At 48.7% G+C, this 17,965-nt stretch overlaps 1 protein-coding gene across 1 annotated transcript; it reads left to right on the top strand.

The window, feature by feature from the left end:
- The first annotated feature begins 3,680 nt into the window (after positions 1-3,680).
- On the top strand, positions 3,681-15,523 carry LOC308426600 (secreted and transmembrane protein 1A-like). The gene is made up of 6 exons (XM_080924432.1): positions 3,681-3,725; positions 11,236-11,390; positions 11,892-12,200; positions 13,863-13,931; positions 14,175-14,343; positions 14,860-15,523. Exons 2-5 carry the CDS (start codon positions 11,300-11,302, stop codon positions 14,339-14,341), a joined length of 636 nt encoding a protein of 211 aa, XP_080780558.1. The 5' UTR covers positions 3,681-3,725; positions 11,236-11,299; the 3' UTR covers positions 14,342-14,343; positions 14,860-15,523.
- The last annotated feature ends 2,442 nt before the right edge of the window (positions 15,524-17,965 follow it).

Raw genomic sequence — 17,965 nt, 5'->3', positions numbered from 1 at the left:
TCAAAAAACTTTGAACATCGTGACTGCAGAAACCACTAAATCCATGCAGTAAGCTATTCTTAGAATTCTCCCGAGAAGCCCATGGTGCTCTAGGGCGCTTCTTGCCCTTAAGACTCCCTCAAGATGGCTCAGTTGTAAAATGGTACTTACCAGCAAGCCAGATAACCTGTATTCTGTCTCTGGAACCTTCATGGTATTGGAAATGAGACTCCTTGAGGTTGTCCTCTGATCTCTGCACACATGCTATGGTACATATACCTCCCACAACAAAATAAATGAACATCAAAAAAGTTTAAAGAGAAAATTTCCCTCTCTCCCTCTCCCACAGTTAAATCTATATTAAACATTAAAATTCTCCCCCCCCCGTGTGTGTGTGTGTGTGTGTGTGTGTGAGAGAGAGAGAGAGAGAGAGAGAGAGAGAGAGAGAGAGAGAGAGAGAGAGAGAGAGCAAAAAGCTCCAGTGATTGCTCTGTTTCTGTTCCTCATACCACTGGGGTTACAGAGGCACACAGCCACATCTAGCTCTTTAAAGGGTGTGGGGATTAAATTTAGGTCCTCTTGCTCACACAGCACGTGTTCTTACCCACTAAGTCATCACTGTAGCCTCTTTGCCTTATTGTTTTGAAACTGGATCCCTCACTGAACCTGGGGCTCAGGGGCTAAACTGGCTACCCAGCAAGCCCCACAGGTCCTCTTGTCTCTGTGCACCCAAGGATGGTATCACAAGTCTATGCCGTTGTGCCTGCTTTCTCTGTGCATGCTGGAGACTCTTACACAGAAAGTGCTTACCTAGTCATTGCCATGGCCCCTAGTTGGTTTTTTGTTTTAATAAATTCTAACTTTGTGTTCTGAACATCTATTCTGTGGTATAGTAATCCCAACATTCCTAGAATCTGGGAGGCACAGGCAGGCAGAGTTCTGTAAGTTCAAAGCCAGCCTGGTCTGCATACTGAGTCCTAGGCTAGCCAGGGCTACACAGTAAGACCTGCTCTCCAAATAAATAAATAATAATTCCAGCATTTCTGGGTGTAGGGCTACATACCTACCATCTCAGCATTTGGGAGATGGGAGCAGAGGACTCCTCATCTATTCAGCAAGTCCCAGACTGGTCTGGGCTATATGAGACCCTGCCTCAAAACAAGATAACCAAAGAATCCTGGAGCATTTGGAGGTTGTTAAGAGGAACAGACTACAGCACATTTCTCTCTGTCAGAAAAAGCTCATTTCAGTCCAAATCAGCTACTAAGTAATTCAAGCCATTGGCCACTTGGGCATAGGACACCTACAGAGCTTTGCTTTCCAAACATAGAACACACCATAGGTTGAGAACACAGGACATGCCCGGTAATGATCCTCTATGTGACCAAGAAGTCACAAAAACCACCAACAAGCTTCAGAAAGAACTTACAGAGCAAGCCAACCCACGAGTTAGCATAAAGCCGCAGGAGACAACAGGAGATAAACACTTGGCACTTCCGAAATTCTCAAGTGCTACCGAATAAATTACAAATGACCTCAAAAAACATAATGCCCTGACAACCCCACGAGATGACAGAATCCCCTGGTAGAGAAGATGCCGGTCAAGAGACATGCAGAGGACGAATCCTGGAGGAAATTGACAGGAGGAATGTGGCCCTTCTCCACCCCGTGTGATGAGGCAGGACAGTGAATATTGAAGGGGACCCGAAATGGACTTGAGAGCACGCTCACCACTGAAAGAGAAATGGAGAAAGGAAGTTGGCGTGACTGTCTCTGTACAGCTGGGATTATTCTAGCCTGCCTGCTCTTCTCTTTTTCCTCATTACTCTCTCGAAAGGCGCAAACTGGTTTCACTTTCACCGTGTGTGGGCGCTTTAGGAGGAAATAAACTTAACTGTGAAGGGCATCTCTGTGGATGAGACACTGGTACCCTCAGCCATACCTTAGCCCCTCACCATCAGAAACTTTCCCCACAAGCCGGAAGCCTCTTCAGACATACAAAGACCTGGGTGACCCTGAGAGATGCAGCCAGTCTCAGGGACAGGGGCAAGGATATAGAGGACATGAGGTGATGGTCACTGGGATTTCTGTCCCATGATGGCACTGGGGGTCCTCTCTGAAGAACCCTCGAGAGTTCCCCCTGGCCTCAGGGTCCCACGCAGCGGGTGAGTTCTACACTCACATGGTACCGTCTTTCTTGAGGATGAAAACTTTTTGGTTTTTTATCTGACAACTAGCAGTGACTTACTGCTTTGAAAGAGCACAGAGGACATTGTTCCCTGTGGTCAGCTCTGTACTCTGGGCTGCTGGCCATTCTCCCAGGCCCAGAGTGTCCCTAGGAAGGTAACCCTTCTCACTTCCTGAATAGCCGTGAAGTTCTAAATGTTCCACGGCTGCCTATCAGGTCAATCTGGTCCCTCCTGTTCATCCTGGAAGCAGCAGGCTCCCAGAGTCGACGTCAGCTTGTTTTTCTTCCTTTTTTTTCTTTCTGTAATTGGGCAGAGGGAAGGGCAGGGAGGCACCACATTGCACCATCTGTTGGTGACTTTCTCTGAGGCTTGGTTACCATGTGTCTGGAGACTGCAGGGCCTTTCTTAGTGTCCAGAGATTTCCTATGTCAGCATGCCAAGTTAAGGCCCAATGTGTGAAGGATGCCTGCTGCCTAGCCCCTCCCAGGCTCTTCACCCACAGAGCAGACATCTTAGGGCTCTCCCATTGGATCTACACAAGGCCACAGACACCTTACAGAGTCACCGTGGGGCCTCGGGTTAGTGTCCACTGGACTCATGTGGGCATAGATTTTGTAAGTGCAAGTCTCAGCACAGCTCACAACCCCCTTCAGGGTTTCCTGCCCCACAAGCGTATCTTCTCCAGAGTCCCTCATTGCATCTATGGCCATAACTCCTCCTTCCACTGTCCACGAGAAAATTCACAGTGTGGAGACTGAGCTGACCCCACAGCCCTACCAAACCGCGAGGATGCTGGAGCTGAGCATGGAGCTGGCTTAAGATGGAGTCCACAGCAGCCCCTTCCTTCCTCGCAGCAATGGCGGACAGCCATCTCTGCTTCACACTGTGAGGCTTCTCAAATGTAATCTGCAAACACTCATTGCAAGGAGCAGGTGTCACGTGCCTGCAACCTCCTTGAACCAGAGCCCTATTTCAGGTGGGGCCAGGGTGTCCTCCAGGGTTTGTCTACAAGGCATAGGACCCTGGTGCAGATTGGCAGAGCAAGCTCTCTGTTCTGGGGTTTCGCAGTGTGGTTGACAAAGGATGTCATCCCTGCACACTCCATCTTACTCCCACAATCTGTTGCTGCCAAGGGTGACCAGGTGGACCAAGCTGTCTTCCATAGCTCAACCCCAAGGCACATTCTGACCTGAACCCTGAGGGAGGCAAACCCATACAGATCCCAAAAGAGCAGCCCCTGAACCCTGAATCAAACACCAGCTCTAGCCAGGGATTTCCTACAAAAAGCCTGGACCCTCCTCCAAGGTCCCTGAGATGCTACTACTGAAACTAACATGAGGCTTCTATTCCAAACATATTCACACAACAGAATCACAAAGAAGCTTGTGGTGCTAAAAGGAGTTCCTGAAAGCTGAGCAGCTTTCCTGGCAAGGAATAGGACAGGCTGCCTCATCTAGCCCCTCCCTCTAGGCTTTCAGTTTCCCAGAGTTGGACGAGTTCAGTCATCCAGGGGCAGCAGTGGCAGTAACATTGGAGAGCTCGCTACAGAAGGAACAGGTGAGAGGCTGGGGTGTGTGGGAAACCAAGGTGCTCTGAGGGTTGAGGGTTCTGTGGGGAGGGAATGGCTGCCTCAGATAAAGGATGAGCAAAGGCAGAGCTGGGCCATCAGCCAGGCTGCTGGGATTCAGGAAACACAAGAGACAGGGTCAGGGTTGTGGACAGCATTCAGCAGGACCTGTGTGTTCCAGATGCCTCGGACTCGGCTCTAGAAGGGTAGCGGCAAGTCACCATTCTTCAGCATTCACGGAGTAGGATAAGTAGCATGAAGTCTCTGCCTTCTCAACATGAATGTGGAGGGTTTGAAGGACGGGAGGACGAACAGAGTGTTCCAGGCCTGTGAATGACAAAAATGGGCTCATCCAGTGCCACAGGCTCCTGCAGCATCTCACAACACACCTTTGTGTAGGATCCTGAGCCTTTGCCCTCTCTCATACCCATATTCTGGACACTCACACATGCCCACGAGCACTCACAGCACATGCACACATACACACATATGTACACACACATACACATGCACACACATGCACATATACATATGCACACAATGCACACAGACATGCACACACATGCACATATACATATGCACACATACACATGTACACACACATGCACACACATGCACACATACACATGCACACACACACATGCATGCATACACAAACACACAAACACATGCATGCATACACATGCTTCAGGCCAGACACCAGGGTGCTCAGTGGCTCCGTCCCATTCTCCCTTTCAGTTTTTCCTTTGAGGATATCACTCTCTCAAGATACCTCCCAACTTCGAGTCGATATCTGCAGTTTAAAAAACAAGTTGTCTGTCTTGGGTATAAGAGTTGTAGCCAAGAAGCCAGGGATGAGCTTGATTCCCTTGGGCAGCTATGACATGTCTCTGGAAAGTAAAACCCTGAGAGGTCTTGGGTCCTTGCAGGGAGGGGAATATCTGCTCCCAGAAGGTAGAGACTTGCTGTGTCAGCTACCCTTCCTATCCACACGCCAGTGGACATAAACTTCACGGGGACTTGGCATGGAAGAGACACACAGCAGACCACTGACATGAAGGAAGTGCTAGCTGCCATCCTTCAGGCAGCATCTGAGCCCAGGACCACTTTGCTTCGGGCTGAGTTGGGTGCTATGCTATGGAAGGCCTGATATGACCTCCAGCTTCTGGCCTCATGTCCTAGAGGATGCTCCACTGGGTCTGAGACACTGCTGGGCTTTGTCTTCTCCCAAGACACTGGAACAGGATCTGTAGCCATGGGTGGAGGGTCTCCAGTGAGTGGTTGGCCCTTGAGATTATGTCCTTACTTCTACGCAGGAAAGACCTTGGTCTACCTTCTACCTGCTGTGTCTGGAGCTAGGGCAGAGAGCTGGGGCATAGCCCTGTCTCTGAAAGGACATCTTCAGGCAGTGAAAAAGGAACCTGTGGCCCAGGAGGCAGAAGTCTACTGATGGTCAAGAACAAAGATGATGTCTCTGAGACCAGGAATTCTTCAGTGGTCTCCAGAAGGAACCAGAGCAAATTACACAATGGTGATAAACCTGAGTGATATGTTTTATATACCACGATCCAGTGATGTCTCCTTTCCCACTGCCAACTCTGGCCCTGAGGTGTTGCTACTGAAGAGGAGACATGGGAAACAAGACCCAGAAGTGGCCACGTCTCCCTCTGGATAGATTGAGGTTTAGATGAGGTTCAACTCCATACATAGCCCAGTTTGGGATGGGGCAGCACCACAGATAGGACCCACTCTTCAGCGGCTGCAGTTCCGAGTGAAGAAGGGAGTCCTGGGGACCCAGCAAAGCCATCACTTAGGAGGCTGTGTCCTGGCAGAAACGCTCGAGTCAGAGAGAGTGTTTCATAACACTGTTCAGGGAAAGTGTTAGATGGATCTTATCAGAGATGGAAAGCCCCCCCTCAGGAGAGTTGCCACACCTTTCTAGATGTTTCCACCCATGCAGGTTCTAAGAAACCCAACATGCTGGAGAACTGGTTATGTGAATCCTAGTAACAGGCCGGGGTGGGAAGCATTAAAAAGCTGAGTTTGTATGTGTGGAGTAGGTTCTGGCAAACTCCTGGTTCGAAGGAAAGAGTTTGCAGAGTTGGGACACAGTTCTGTCTGGGAAACAGATCTAGAGGAAGATAAAAACCAAGGAGGGGAGATTGTTTGGCCAGGTGCAGAGTCACTGTGTCAAATCTGCTTGCTGAGACCTGTAAGGTAAAGGTGGATGCGCAAGGCAAGACCACAGCTGCCTGGTGTCAGGGCTCATGGTGTGGTGTGTGCAGCCAGTCCTGCTTACCCGGTGTAACAGCTGCACACAGTGGACATTCATACTCTTAGTTCTCAACACAACTTCTGGGCAGATTTGAGAACTTGGCAGAAGAGTCCTGTGTGCACACACACGAGTGTACACACTCATGTGCATGTGCACATGTGCGGGTGGATGCATATGTACACACTTGTGGAAGGTGTCACTCCTTGGACACTGTCCGCATTGCATTTTTGAAACATGCTTTCTTTTTAGCCTGAAGCTTACCAAGTAGGCTAGGCTGGCTGGCCAGCAAGCCCAGGGATCTTCCTATTTTTACTTTTCAGGGCAAGACCATGAGTATGTGCCACCAAGTCTGACCTTTTTTTTTTCTTTAATTAAAATATGTAATCTTACCTGTATGGGTGTATAGAGAGAATATCTTGTATACTGTATGGATGTCTCACCTGTCAATTAAAAAAAAAAACAATGTTCTGTAGGAAAGAATAGAAGGTAGGACATCTGGGAGGTAGAAAGAATTCTGGGATAGAGCCAGGAGAGATGCACTCCGGAAGACATCATGGTACCTGAGCACAGGTGACCAGTCACATGGCAGAATATAGGATAAAATTAATGAGTTGTCTTAAATTATGATCTAGTCAGAGAATAGCCTAGCTATATGGCTAAGGTATTTGTAAGTATATTTTGATTCTGAGTCTTATTTCTGGGAGCATGAGACTGGGAGGAAGAACTGGACCTAATCCCTATATGGGTGTTTGCCTGCATTTATGCCTGGGTATATATTATGCACTTGGGTGCCTGGTGCCCTTGGAGGCCAGGAGAGCCCATTGGACCCTCTGGGACTAAGGATACAGACTTTATCAGCATGTGCGTCCTGGGAATCAAACCTAGGTCCTCTGGAAGAGCAACATGTGTTCTTAACTGCTGAGCCATCACTCCAGCCCTCATACCTTTTTGTTGTTTTGGTTTTGGAGACAGGGTTTCTCTGTCCTGGAACTGCCTCTGTAGAGCAGGCTGCCCTCAAACTCAGAGATTCACCTGCCTTTACATTCAGAGTGCTGGAATTAAAGGTGTGTCACCATGCCTGGCTATTACCTGTCTTTGGGGGGGGGGTATTTGAAAGAGGATTCAAGACAGGGTTTCCCTATGTAGTCCTGGCAGTTCTGGAACTCACCTGACTGGCCTCAAACTCACAATACCTGACTTTCTAATGTAGGTTCTACATTAGGTTCTCTTGCTTAGGACTTTACCAGCTGAGCTATCTCTTGGCTTCTGGTAAACATTTTAAAACTAAAACTTGAAGCTTTGAAAGAAAAAAAAAAAAAAACAGACAAGGGAAGTATCTGTATATAGTGCTTCTGGTTTTTGAGGAAAAGAGATAAGAGAGAGGAGTAACCAAAAAAGGAATTAGCCTTGTGTAAGGCAGACAATGTGCTTCTCTAAACACAAATATTTTATAAACTAGTCGGAAGTCAGATAACCTCATGAGAAACTGGCAAGGCTTAGCAAGGGCGGTGTGCAAAATAGGAACCCTCCAGGAGCAAGAAGTCCTGGGAGAAGAGAACTGGCTCCCCGTGCTCCCCATGCTCCCCCATGCTCTCCGTGCTCCCCCATGCTCCCCATGCTCCCCCATGCTCCCCCATGCTCTCCGTGCTCCCCCATGCTCCCCGTGCTCCCCCATGCTCCCCCATGCTCTCCGTGCTCCGCCATGCTCTCCGTGCTCCCCCATGCTCCCCGTGCTCCCCCATGCTCTCCGTGCTCCCCCATGCTCTCTGTGCTCCCCCATGCTCCCCCATGCTCCCCGTGCTCCCCCATGCTCCCCCATGCTCTCCGTGCTCCCCCATGCTCTCCGTGCTCCCCCATGCTCTCCGTGCTCCCCCATGCTCTCCGTGCTCCCCCATGCTCTCTGTGCTCCCCCATGCTCCCCGTGCTCCCCCATGCTCCCCATGCTCCCTGTGCTGTGAGTCCACAGACATGGTGTGGAGGGAACAGTGGTGAGTAGAATGGACAGATTTTAGGAAGGAGGGCAGCTGAGGGTAAGAGATTCTAAAACCCTTTTCATGTATCTGTTGTGTGTGATGACACCAGTTGGGTAAAGTCTGGATTCCTATGGTCACTAGACTGCAGGGATTGAGGAGGAGCCAGAGCAAGACCAAACCCAGGACCTTACACTTGCTTGACAAATACTCTACTGCTAAGTTAAATTCCCATCCCCAGTGTCAGTGTCCCAGGTCTTTATGTGACCACAGGTTTTCACAGCTCACAACGGCAGGAATTTATTCTCTCACAGTCCTAGGTGCCAGGAATGGAGGCTAAAAATCATGTCCACAATGTGCATACAGGCCTGGGAGGGTCAGTTTCTGTCCTGGGCTCTGGGAGGTGAAGTATTGTGGCTGCACAAGTCTCATTTCTGCCTCGGTGTCAGATGGCCTTCATTTCTGTGCCTGTTTAAACTCCCTCGTCTAAGACATCAATCCTATTGGATATGGCTCACCAGATCCTGTACCACCTCACCTGACGACTAGTTACACTGTACCTCATCCTGACTAGTTACAGTGTAGCAGCTTAACTCCAAAGAAGGTCACAGTCACTCAGTAGACAAGTGTCTTGAGGGACAAATGGTATGACAGGGAGAGACAGAAGGCAGAGGAAGGTGGTGCAACTAAGCGTTACATTAAATAATCTCATGTTTGTGTGTGCACATATATAATCATACATGTATACACACAGAATATACATGAAAGGGCATTTTTACATGTTTCTGGCTTCTCTTGGCTTATGTCTAACTGGCAGTCTCTATCATGTATTTTTCCTTGCATTTTCTTTGGGAAAGGGGTGGAGAGACAGTGGTGAGACAGTCTCAATCTGCACCTCAGGCTGGCCTCAAAAACATGGAGATCTTCCCGCCTCAGCATCCTAGTGTTGGACTAGCAGGTGTGAGACTCGGTGACCAGCTTGTTTTATGCATTTCTGTTGCAGGTTGTTTTTGAAGGAGCATGTGTGAAATGTAGTGATCTAAGCAATCTGCCCTTCTTACAACAATAAATTAGAAAAAATTTATAAAAGGTCCTAGAGTAGACATACCTCTAATCTCAATATTCAGAAGAACCTCAAATTAAAGGTCAGCCTGGGATATATAGAAAGACCCTGTTTCTAAACTAAAAAAGGAAACATTACTGTTGGTTTTGTTTTTTGAGACAGAGTTTCATGTATTCTAGATTGGCTTTAACTTTGTTATGCAATGGGAGCTGACCTGGATCTTCCAATCTTCATCCCTCTACCTCCCAAGGGCTGAGATTACAGGCATGCAACAGTGCTTGTGTAAAAGTAAATTTTATTCACGTGGTGGAACAGTCATCTCAGAGGCTTACTGCTGAGTGAGTTTTCTTAGCTCTGTCTGAATTCTGGCTGGCTGATTCAACTCAGGTGTCCTGGCTCAAACGCCTCTCTACACTGACTAATTCAAGCTGGCTTCACTCAACTTCTGGCTTAATTGCTCTTCCTGATCTCAACTGAACTCTAGTAATCTGTTCTAATCTTTTGGCTCCTTCTAATTTTCTGCCTTGTTCTGTTCTTCACCTGTGTCCAGCTTGTCCTCTCTGCAACCTGACTATAAATCTGTTGGGGTAAAACTGTCTCTGAACTCCACAAACTGAACAGCCAGGAACTAAACTCCATCTTCCTGCCTCTCTGCCTACTCAGCCGAACTGACCGACTAGAACTCAGAGATCTTCTTATGTCTGTCTCTTGAACGCTGGGATTAAAACCATATACCACCACACCTAGACATAAACCTTTCTTTACCTGAAGTTTGTTTTATACCCGGCCCTGAACTCAGAGATCTGCTTGCCTGTTTCCTGGGATTAAAGGTATGTCTGTATTCCAGCCAGATCACACAAATCTAGAAGGTCTTTGAATGTGATCCCTTGTCAGAGAAGCCATGTTGGTGGATTAAAATTTCTCTAAATGTTTATTGGGAAAAAAAAAAGTTAAAAAAAAAAAAAGATTAAAAAATAACACCTACTGTTCCTAAAACTCAGAGATGCTCCAACCACAATCCTGGAACCACATAACACAGACCCAACTTCAAGGTAATACCTGTCACCCTGGAACAGCTTGGAACATGGCTGCTGGAGGGGGACCCCTTATCTGGTCCAATCTGTTCCCAGGAGGCTGGGGAGAGGTCTCAGCTGAAGCAGCAGCAAAGTGAGTGAGGGTGGAGATGTAGGTTGAGCACAGAGTAGGGCAAGAATTTGATTTTAGATTTCCAGTCACATAATCCAAGATGGGGTGCTGCACCTCTGGACGGGTTTGTCTAAACTAAGAAGGAACCCTGTGTGGACTATGAGTACTGGATACTGAAGGTTTGTCCTTTGTACTGTGACTGGGTGCGTACAAGCTAATGTAAAACTCAGGACTGGGAATGGGGGAGCATGCCTTCTATCCCAGCACTGCAGAAGCAGAAGCAAGTGAGGCCAGGACTGGCTACAAAGCAAGTTCCAAGCCAGCCAGAGCTTCACCTCAGGGGGTCGGGGGGGAGAAAGAAGGAAGAAAGAAAGAATCAACAACAAGAACAACAAAAAATCCAGTGTTGAGCTAGAGAGATGGCTCAGTGGTTAAGATCACTGACTGCTCTTCCAGAGGTCCTGAGTTCAATTCCGAGCAACCACATGGTGGCTCACAACCATCTGTAATGGGATTCGATGTCCTTTTCTGGTGTCTGGTGTGTCTGAAAACAGCTACAGTGTACTCATAGAAATATAATAATAAATAAATCTTTTTTTAAATTTCAATGTTGAGTCAGAAGGGGGTATGTGGAAATCCTTCATACTTTCTGGTCAATATTTCTTTCTATAAATCACTCAGGTGTGGTGGTACCTGCCTATAATCCCAGGTCTCAGCAGGTCGAGGCAAGAAGATACAAATAAAGGTCACCCCGAGCTACATAGCAAGATACTGTCTAAATAAATACTAACTAGGGACTTAACATGTTCTCTCTGCCACAACTCCATTCCCATAACTGCAGTCCGGGCGGTTGCTAGGTTCGTGGAAAGCTCTGCAGGTAAACCACACAACACGTTAAACGTGCCACTGGTCAGGAGGAGGGTGGGCACTGGCGGCTAAGGGTCCCACAGAAGCTCAGGTATTTAGGCACCCCAGGCTGCACACCCCTGGCCACCAGGCTCTGCAGCGGCCTCAACAGGCCTCTGACCTCTGTGCTTTCCTTCTAGGAAGTGTTCCCAGACAGCTGGAGAGGAACCAGTCTCCTCAGACCTCCCATTCCTCCAACTGGCCATGCTGACCTGCCCTTTGGTGTCCACTATCCCTACTCTTGGGCTGTTCAGCATCCTGCTCCTGGTTGTTCCCCTGGATTCTCATAATAAAAGTAAGTCTGGGTCTTCCGCCAGAGGAAAGGATGCAAGGGTCCAGACAGGTTAGGAAGGGACAAACCAAGGTTAGAAGCAGATGATTACTGCCACCTAGCAGACTCATTACCAAGGTTAAACAGGAGGACTGGTGTCCCCTGGGCTACAGAAGTGTGAACTATGTAACTACCTCTGTATACATCCAGCCCTGTCCAGCAGCCGAGGCATCAATGGACCCTTAGGCCAGCAGACACTCAGAACAGTCAAGTGGGTGTAGAAAACAAGTCCCAGGGAGTTCCCCTCAGCACAGCTCTCCAGATCAAAAATCCCCAGTGACACCAACACCATTCTGTTCTGTCCACACAGTGTGTGACTATTTTTGGCCTCATCAGTGTGCATTATTTCATTCTGTCTCTCAGAAGTCCTGTCACCTGTCTCTTGCCCATGTTCCGCAAGAGCAGCCCAGGAACTGCCCTACATACAGCTCCACCTTGCCCTATGTGATCATCCTCTCCACACAGGCTGGGACAGACCTGTCTGCACCAAGGGCATTGTGTCTGTGCCTAGAGGAAATCCTGCAGTGATGACCTGTAACATCTCTAACACCTTTACCGATGTCACCATCCAGCTGACTGCCCATGGGAAGGACAGGACCATCTTCAACAAAAAGCCCCAGGGAAACTTCTCTTGGAGTGGGTGGGAACTCCAAGTTCAAGGGGGGTGGGCACAGCTTGTGATCAAAGACACTCAGGATGACCACACAGGGATATACTTGTGGCAGCTGCATGGACGCCAGAGATCTTACAGAAACATCACCCTGAATATTTCAGGTGAGGTGAGGGCTGCGGAGCAAGGAGATGGGAGGGGATAAAGGCCAGTGTGTAGAGTGTGGCAGAGATGTTTGGTGACTCAAAGGCCGGAAAGGGGGGAGCAAAGATTTTGATCTGTTAGAGGAGCTTAATCTGCCCTGAGGTGTGGAAAGGCGCTCCACTGTCCAGGGCAGAAGCCCATCTGGGGTGAGCTAGAAGCAGCTAAGGCTATCTCTCCCTGCCACCCCCAAGCCTCTCACAGATCAACTGTGTGGATGAAATTGCACCCCAAAATTCTCTGTGTCCTGAAAGTTTCCAGGAGAACCCAGCCCCCGTCTGGCGGAGGACACTCAGGCCATGCCTGTTACTGAGGTCATACAGAGGTCCATAGCTGTGGCCATCTTAACTGAGGGTGGCCCGGTTCCAGCAGCACCCACACTTCAGTGAGCCCGCCGCCCTCCCCATGGGTTGCCCCAGACTTTGAGCACCTTAAGAAAAGCAAGTGAAATGTGATTCCAGCACTTTGGAGGCTGCAGGACAGACAAACATGAGGGTCAGATTTCATCTCAAAATGAGACCTGAAGAGCAAGTCTTCCCCTGCCACCATCTTTCCCTCTGTAACCCTCCTCTCTGTACCTGGACCGTCTCCCAGAACCCTCCTCACCACTCCAGCCTCACCGTCTACCTCCCAGCTCCAGCTCAATTCTGCTGCTATGACAAAGTCCACGACCAAAAGCAACTTCAGAGAGTATCTGCATTGTCCGTCACTGTGGGAAGTCAGGGCAGGAACTCAAGCAAGAACCTGAGGCAGAAACTGTGGAAAAGGATGCTCACTGGATAGCTGCCTAACCAATGTCTCCTTCCCTTCCTTCCTCTTCCTTCTTTTTCTTTTTCTCATTCTATTCTTCCTCACTATCCCTGGCTGATCTGGATTCACAGAAATCCACCTGCCTCTGCCTCCTGCCTCTCCCTCCCTCCCTCCCTCTCTCCCTCTGCCTCTGCCTCTCCCCCCCTCCCCCCCACTCTCTCTGCCTCTGCCTCCTAAATGCTGAAATTCAAGGTGTATGTCACCTTTGCTAACTTTCTTATCTAGATCAGTACCACCTGCTCAGGGAATGGTGCCACCTATAGTAGGCTGGACCCTCCTACACCAGTTAACAATCAAGACAATTCCCCACAGACATGCCCAAGGTCTATCTGATCCGGGCAGACCCTCAACTAAGACTTCCTTCTCAGGTGGTTCTAGGCTGGGTCACATTCACATGCAAGGCCATCTAGAACGGCGCTGCCCTAGCTACTTTCATGACTTACTCACAAAGTGCAAATAAGTACAGAAGACTTCTGTTCTTCCACACCCTCTGTGCCACACCCCTCTGGAGGCCAGCATACCCCCTGATATGCTGCAATGACGCCCATCCTTACTGCACCTAGAAATGGAACCCTCCCAGCCTGAAACCACTGCCCAGTCCATCCTTTCTGTACCTGTAAAGCGCCCCTCCCCCAGGCTCCATCTGGCTGCCACCCACCCCACACCAGTTCACTCTGTCATAATCAGTGAGCCCCTAACAGTAAGCCTGACATTTGTTCCTCCTGGAACAAGCCAGCAGGACCCCTGAGGCTGGAATCGGGGTGTGGGGGGACTGAATTCACATAGCACTCAACCTGATAGTGTGTCTCTGGCAGAGCCTTCAAATGAAGACAAGGTCACAGAGGACAAGGTCGCAGACACGAGGCTCTTCGCACCCGCCCTAGGTAGGTGTCATAACCCTGTCTCCAGGTTATACGTTCCAGCCACTCCTGATACCATGGAGCCAAGTGCTGCCCACCTGGGACCCTTCACCCTTAGCCCTCCTTGTACTTGCCCAGGAGGTATCACTGCCCAGGAGAGTGTGAGATCAGCAGGTAGATAGAGAGGAGAATAGGACTGTGAGCTAGTAAGGGATAAAGAACCACTGGTGGAAACCCTCACACCCGACTGTTCCTGACCTACTTCAGATCCAGCCAAGAGCTCTCAGCTAGAGGCCACGCCTGGGACCCTTGTGGGAGTCATCGCTGCCGCCATCTTGGTCTTGGGAGGCACAGGAATCAGTGCAATTATCTGCCATAGGAGGCACTGTTGCTCCCAGAAGCCCCAGTGGATACGTACCTCAGTGTCTGAATAAAGGTATGAGTGGGGTTTTCCTGACATCCTTCCCTGGTACTGCCTTAGGATGACCCTGAGTTCTGCTGCAAAAGGAGTCAGAGGGATTGTACACAGGACCGAGACAGCAGGGTCCATTCCGAGAACTTTTTTTTTAATTTTCTTATTTTTTTAGCCTGATTTATCTAAGAACTTAGGCCCTGAATTATCCCTGCAAGGATCATCTGTTCTCAAGGTTTATTTTGACCCTGGAATTCTTTGGAGTGCAGTAGTCTTCAGGATCCTCTCAGGACTCGGAAACTTGTGTTTCTGATCCAGGGTGTTTCAGGCCTATGATGTCCTGGAAGTAAGTTCATCCTAGGCTTAGCCTCCAGGCTCCGCTGGGTAGAGGTATGTAAGAATGAGCGTAGCTAGGTGGTATGACATTCACATATGCAGTGTGTGAGATGGTAGGTCACCTGTGTATGCCTGTGCCTATCTGTACAGAGGGCTGAGTTCAGGAGTTCACACCCAACCCTCCTCTCATCTCTCTCTGTCTAGGTAAGGAGGTTCTAAATCTGTGGCCAGGGGAAGCTGAAGGGTGCTGCCAGCAGAGTTGTTGATTCCACCTCAGAGGCCTCTGGAACCCCAAACACCATAGAATCACCATTGCATGCTTGGCAGAGAAAAAGACTTTGTTCAGTTTGCTGGGCACAAAAGACCTTTCCCTGAGGGTAATGGAACCCTTGGTTCTGTGCACAAGAGGAGACAATGACTCACTGAAGGACCTTCGAAGCTGGAAAACAGTTTGAGCATCTTTTGGTCACATGAACAAGAGTCCAGCCTCCTGACTATGATCTTCAGTCATCTAATCTGCTCCTCAACTCTTCCCCAAGGTGCACAGCTCTTGGCTCTCAGCATGTGCTCCTTTTCTTCTGCTAAACCTCTGAGGTCAGGGTTTCTCTACTACCCAAAGCTCTCCAGTGTAAGCCTGATGCTGCACCAAGATTTGCTTCACGAAGAACTTGGGAACATACTTGCTTTCTGACTCACAATAGAATTGAGTTTGGGAAACACAGATGTCAGGTTTCAAGGGCCAAAACAGGGAGATAGGACTCTAAGATGAATCATTTCCCCACTCTTGCCCCTTTAAGGCAAAGAGAGCACTGTCAGGAACAGGGGTCTGTGGAAGAGTGTAGGTGTTGGTTGGCAGGCATTGCTCTCCTGGGGATCATAGAGAAACTTGGGATTCCCTGGAGGCCTCCCTTCAGCAGACGCCCCCCAGCCCCAACTCCCTTATTCATAGCCACTACCTACTGTTCCTTTCTGACTTTTTGTCCTGATTACAGTGTTATTTCTCCTTACAATTAAAGAATGATTTTTTTTGGTAGAGATTTCATACTTTCTTTACTTCTATTTGTTATTATTATTTTGTGTTGTTGTTGTGTTTGAGTGTGGGTATGGACATGCATTAGAAGGGCAGAGTACAGCTTTTGGGAGTCATTTATTACCTTTCACCTTGTTCTGAGGCAGAATCTCTCTTGATTTGGCTACTGTGGTACATGTGGCAGCCCATGAGCATCTGAACAATTCTCCAAACTCTACCTCACCGGTGCTACAAGTGCCCAGATGACAGATCTGGCTGTTACAGATTCCAGAAGTCAAATTCAGGTCACCAGGCAAATGCTTTTTCTGAGCCCTGTCACTGAACACCATCTGTGACATACTTTATTCTGGATACTAATCTTTGAATAAATAAAACAAGCCAGTGACGAGACCATCAGATCTGCTGTGGAATACAGTTGGTAGTCAAAAACATAAAAATCTACCAGAAACCTCACACAGTGGTACCTGAATGAAAGCTGAGCCAAGCAATGCTGCCTACTACCTGTGGCCTTCAGAGCCAGCCTCATGGTGCAGAAAGACCTGTCAGGTCAAAGTAAGGTGATCTCAGCGCTGGGCTTGTGAGACCATCTGTCAGTTACTTTTCTTGTTGGAACAAAATAACTGAAACAGGCAGCTTAGGGAGGAAAGGGTTATTTTGTCTCAGTTTGAGGATGTGGAAGGCATGGTGGCAAAACCCTGAAACAGCTGGAAATACTGTGTTCACTCAGGAGGCAGAAAAACTCAATGGGGGTACTCAACTTGCTGTCTCTTTTCTTTTTTCTTTCTTTCTTTCTATCTTTTTTTTTTTTTTAAGACTGTGTAGCCCTGCTGTCCTAGAACTCACTGTGTAGATCAGGCTGGCCTTGAACTCACAGAGATCCTTCTGCCTTGGCCTCCCAAGTGCTGGGACTAAAGGTGTGGACCACCACACTTGGCTTGCTATCTCTTCTCTGTTCAACCTGGAGTTCCAGTCCCAGCCCATAGGATAATGCTACCCACACTTCCTCAGTTAAATTTTTGTGGAAATACTGGCATAGACATAAGGAGATTCACGGTCATTCTAAATGTAATCAAATTGAATGATAACAGCCACAGGTCTTGTTGCCACCCATCCGGTCCCTGGTCTTCTCTTACACCTAACAGCTCAGGGCCCTTTGTGTCTTGGGCTTTGAAGCTTGTCATGTATTTTCTAAACCAGTCACATGTTCTGATTCAGGAAGCTCCAGTCATTTCTGAACCTCTACTGAGAAGGGGAAACTTCCAAATCCACAAAGTCTCTCTGCCCCAAGTAGCTACAGGAGTCCCAGAAGGAAACTGAGTCAGAGGCTTCACCTATCCTCATCCCTATATCTTCTGTCTTTTCAGGTTTTGTCTGTTGGGGATTGAGTGTATGCCAGTCCCACTGTGTTCACTGTCCCAGTTCTCTCTGTCAAGGTCAAAGACAGAAGTCCTTCAGGACATAGAATTCTTATAGGAACCTTCAAAGGCCACCTGGGCAGATGCTGCCTGCCCTCAAACAGGTTTGTTCTCCTAGAATAGGAAGCTAATCCCAAGAAACTTGTCTGGACCTATACTGTACTGCTGTCTGTGTCATGGGACCTCAAACTCACCACCAGCACAGGTAACGGTGCAGGAACGTGCGCTGGGCCATGCATCCCTGTATGGTAGCGTACATGCCTTGTCTGCATGTGCATATGAGGTCACCCTGCACAGTGACACATGTTGACTCAGTCATTAGCATGAGTCTAGGACAGTGCATGCTCTTCCTGCTGTTCTGCGGGTCAGGGCCAGCAGGGCCTTTGACACAAGCCTGTCACTTGCATCCTAGGAGAAGGGCCACTCTTATGGTATCTCCTGGCTGTCCATTGGTCCAAATGAATACCTCTGTTGTGCTCCCAGGGCAGTCACAGCCTGGAGTCTTTTCTTTAGGGCCAGAGCCAGGTCTCAGTCAGGCTAGTCAAGCTAGTCACCTCAGGTAATATTCTACAGATTCAAGGATATGATTCAAACCCCAAAGGAAAATGACCCTAAAGACCAAGCTCCTGACAGCAGAAACCTAAGCTTCAATCTGACCCCTACGCCCACCCTGTGCACATCTTTCCTGCTGCTCCACCCCCAAGGCTTCACCACCCACTCTACTTCCCCTCCCCCACCATTGCTGGCTCAAGTCAGTCTGTATAGGTAGTACGTAACCCATGCTATTGGCTACCTGGATATGGAGACACCTGGAAAACTCAGCTTCCCAAGAAGAGAACACACACATGGCCCAAGGACATGATGA

This window comes from Micromys minutus (assembly GCF_963924665.1).
Source record: "Micromys minutus genome assembly, chromosome: 10".
NCBI classification, from domain to species: domain Eukaryota; kingdom Metazoa; phylum Chordata; class Mammalia; order Rodentia; family Muridae; genus Micromys; species Micromys minutus.
This window is presented reverse-complemented; position numbering and strand designations above follow the sequence as displayed.

What these genes read in the sequence shown, in the direction of transcription:
- LOC308426600 (XM_080924432.1), top strand. Translation starts at nt 11,300, where the DNA reads ATGCTGACCTGCCCTTTGGTGTCCACTATCCCTACTCTTGGGCTGTTC. An exon ending in CCTGGATTCTCATAATAAAA is followed by an intron (nt 11,391 to 11,891) that starts GTAAGTCTGGGT and finishes CTCTCCACACAG; the next exon opens with GCTGGGACAGACCTGTCTGC. An exon ending in CATCACCCTGAATATTTCAG is followed by an intron (nt 12,201 to 13,862) that starts GTGAGGTGAGGG and finishes TGTCTCTGGCAG; the next exon opens with AGCCTTCAAATGAAGACAAG.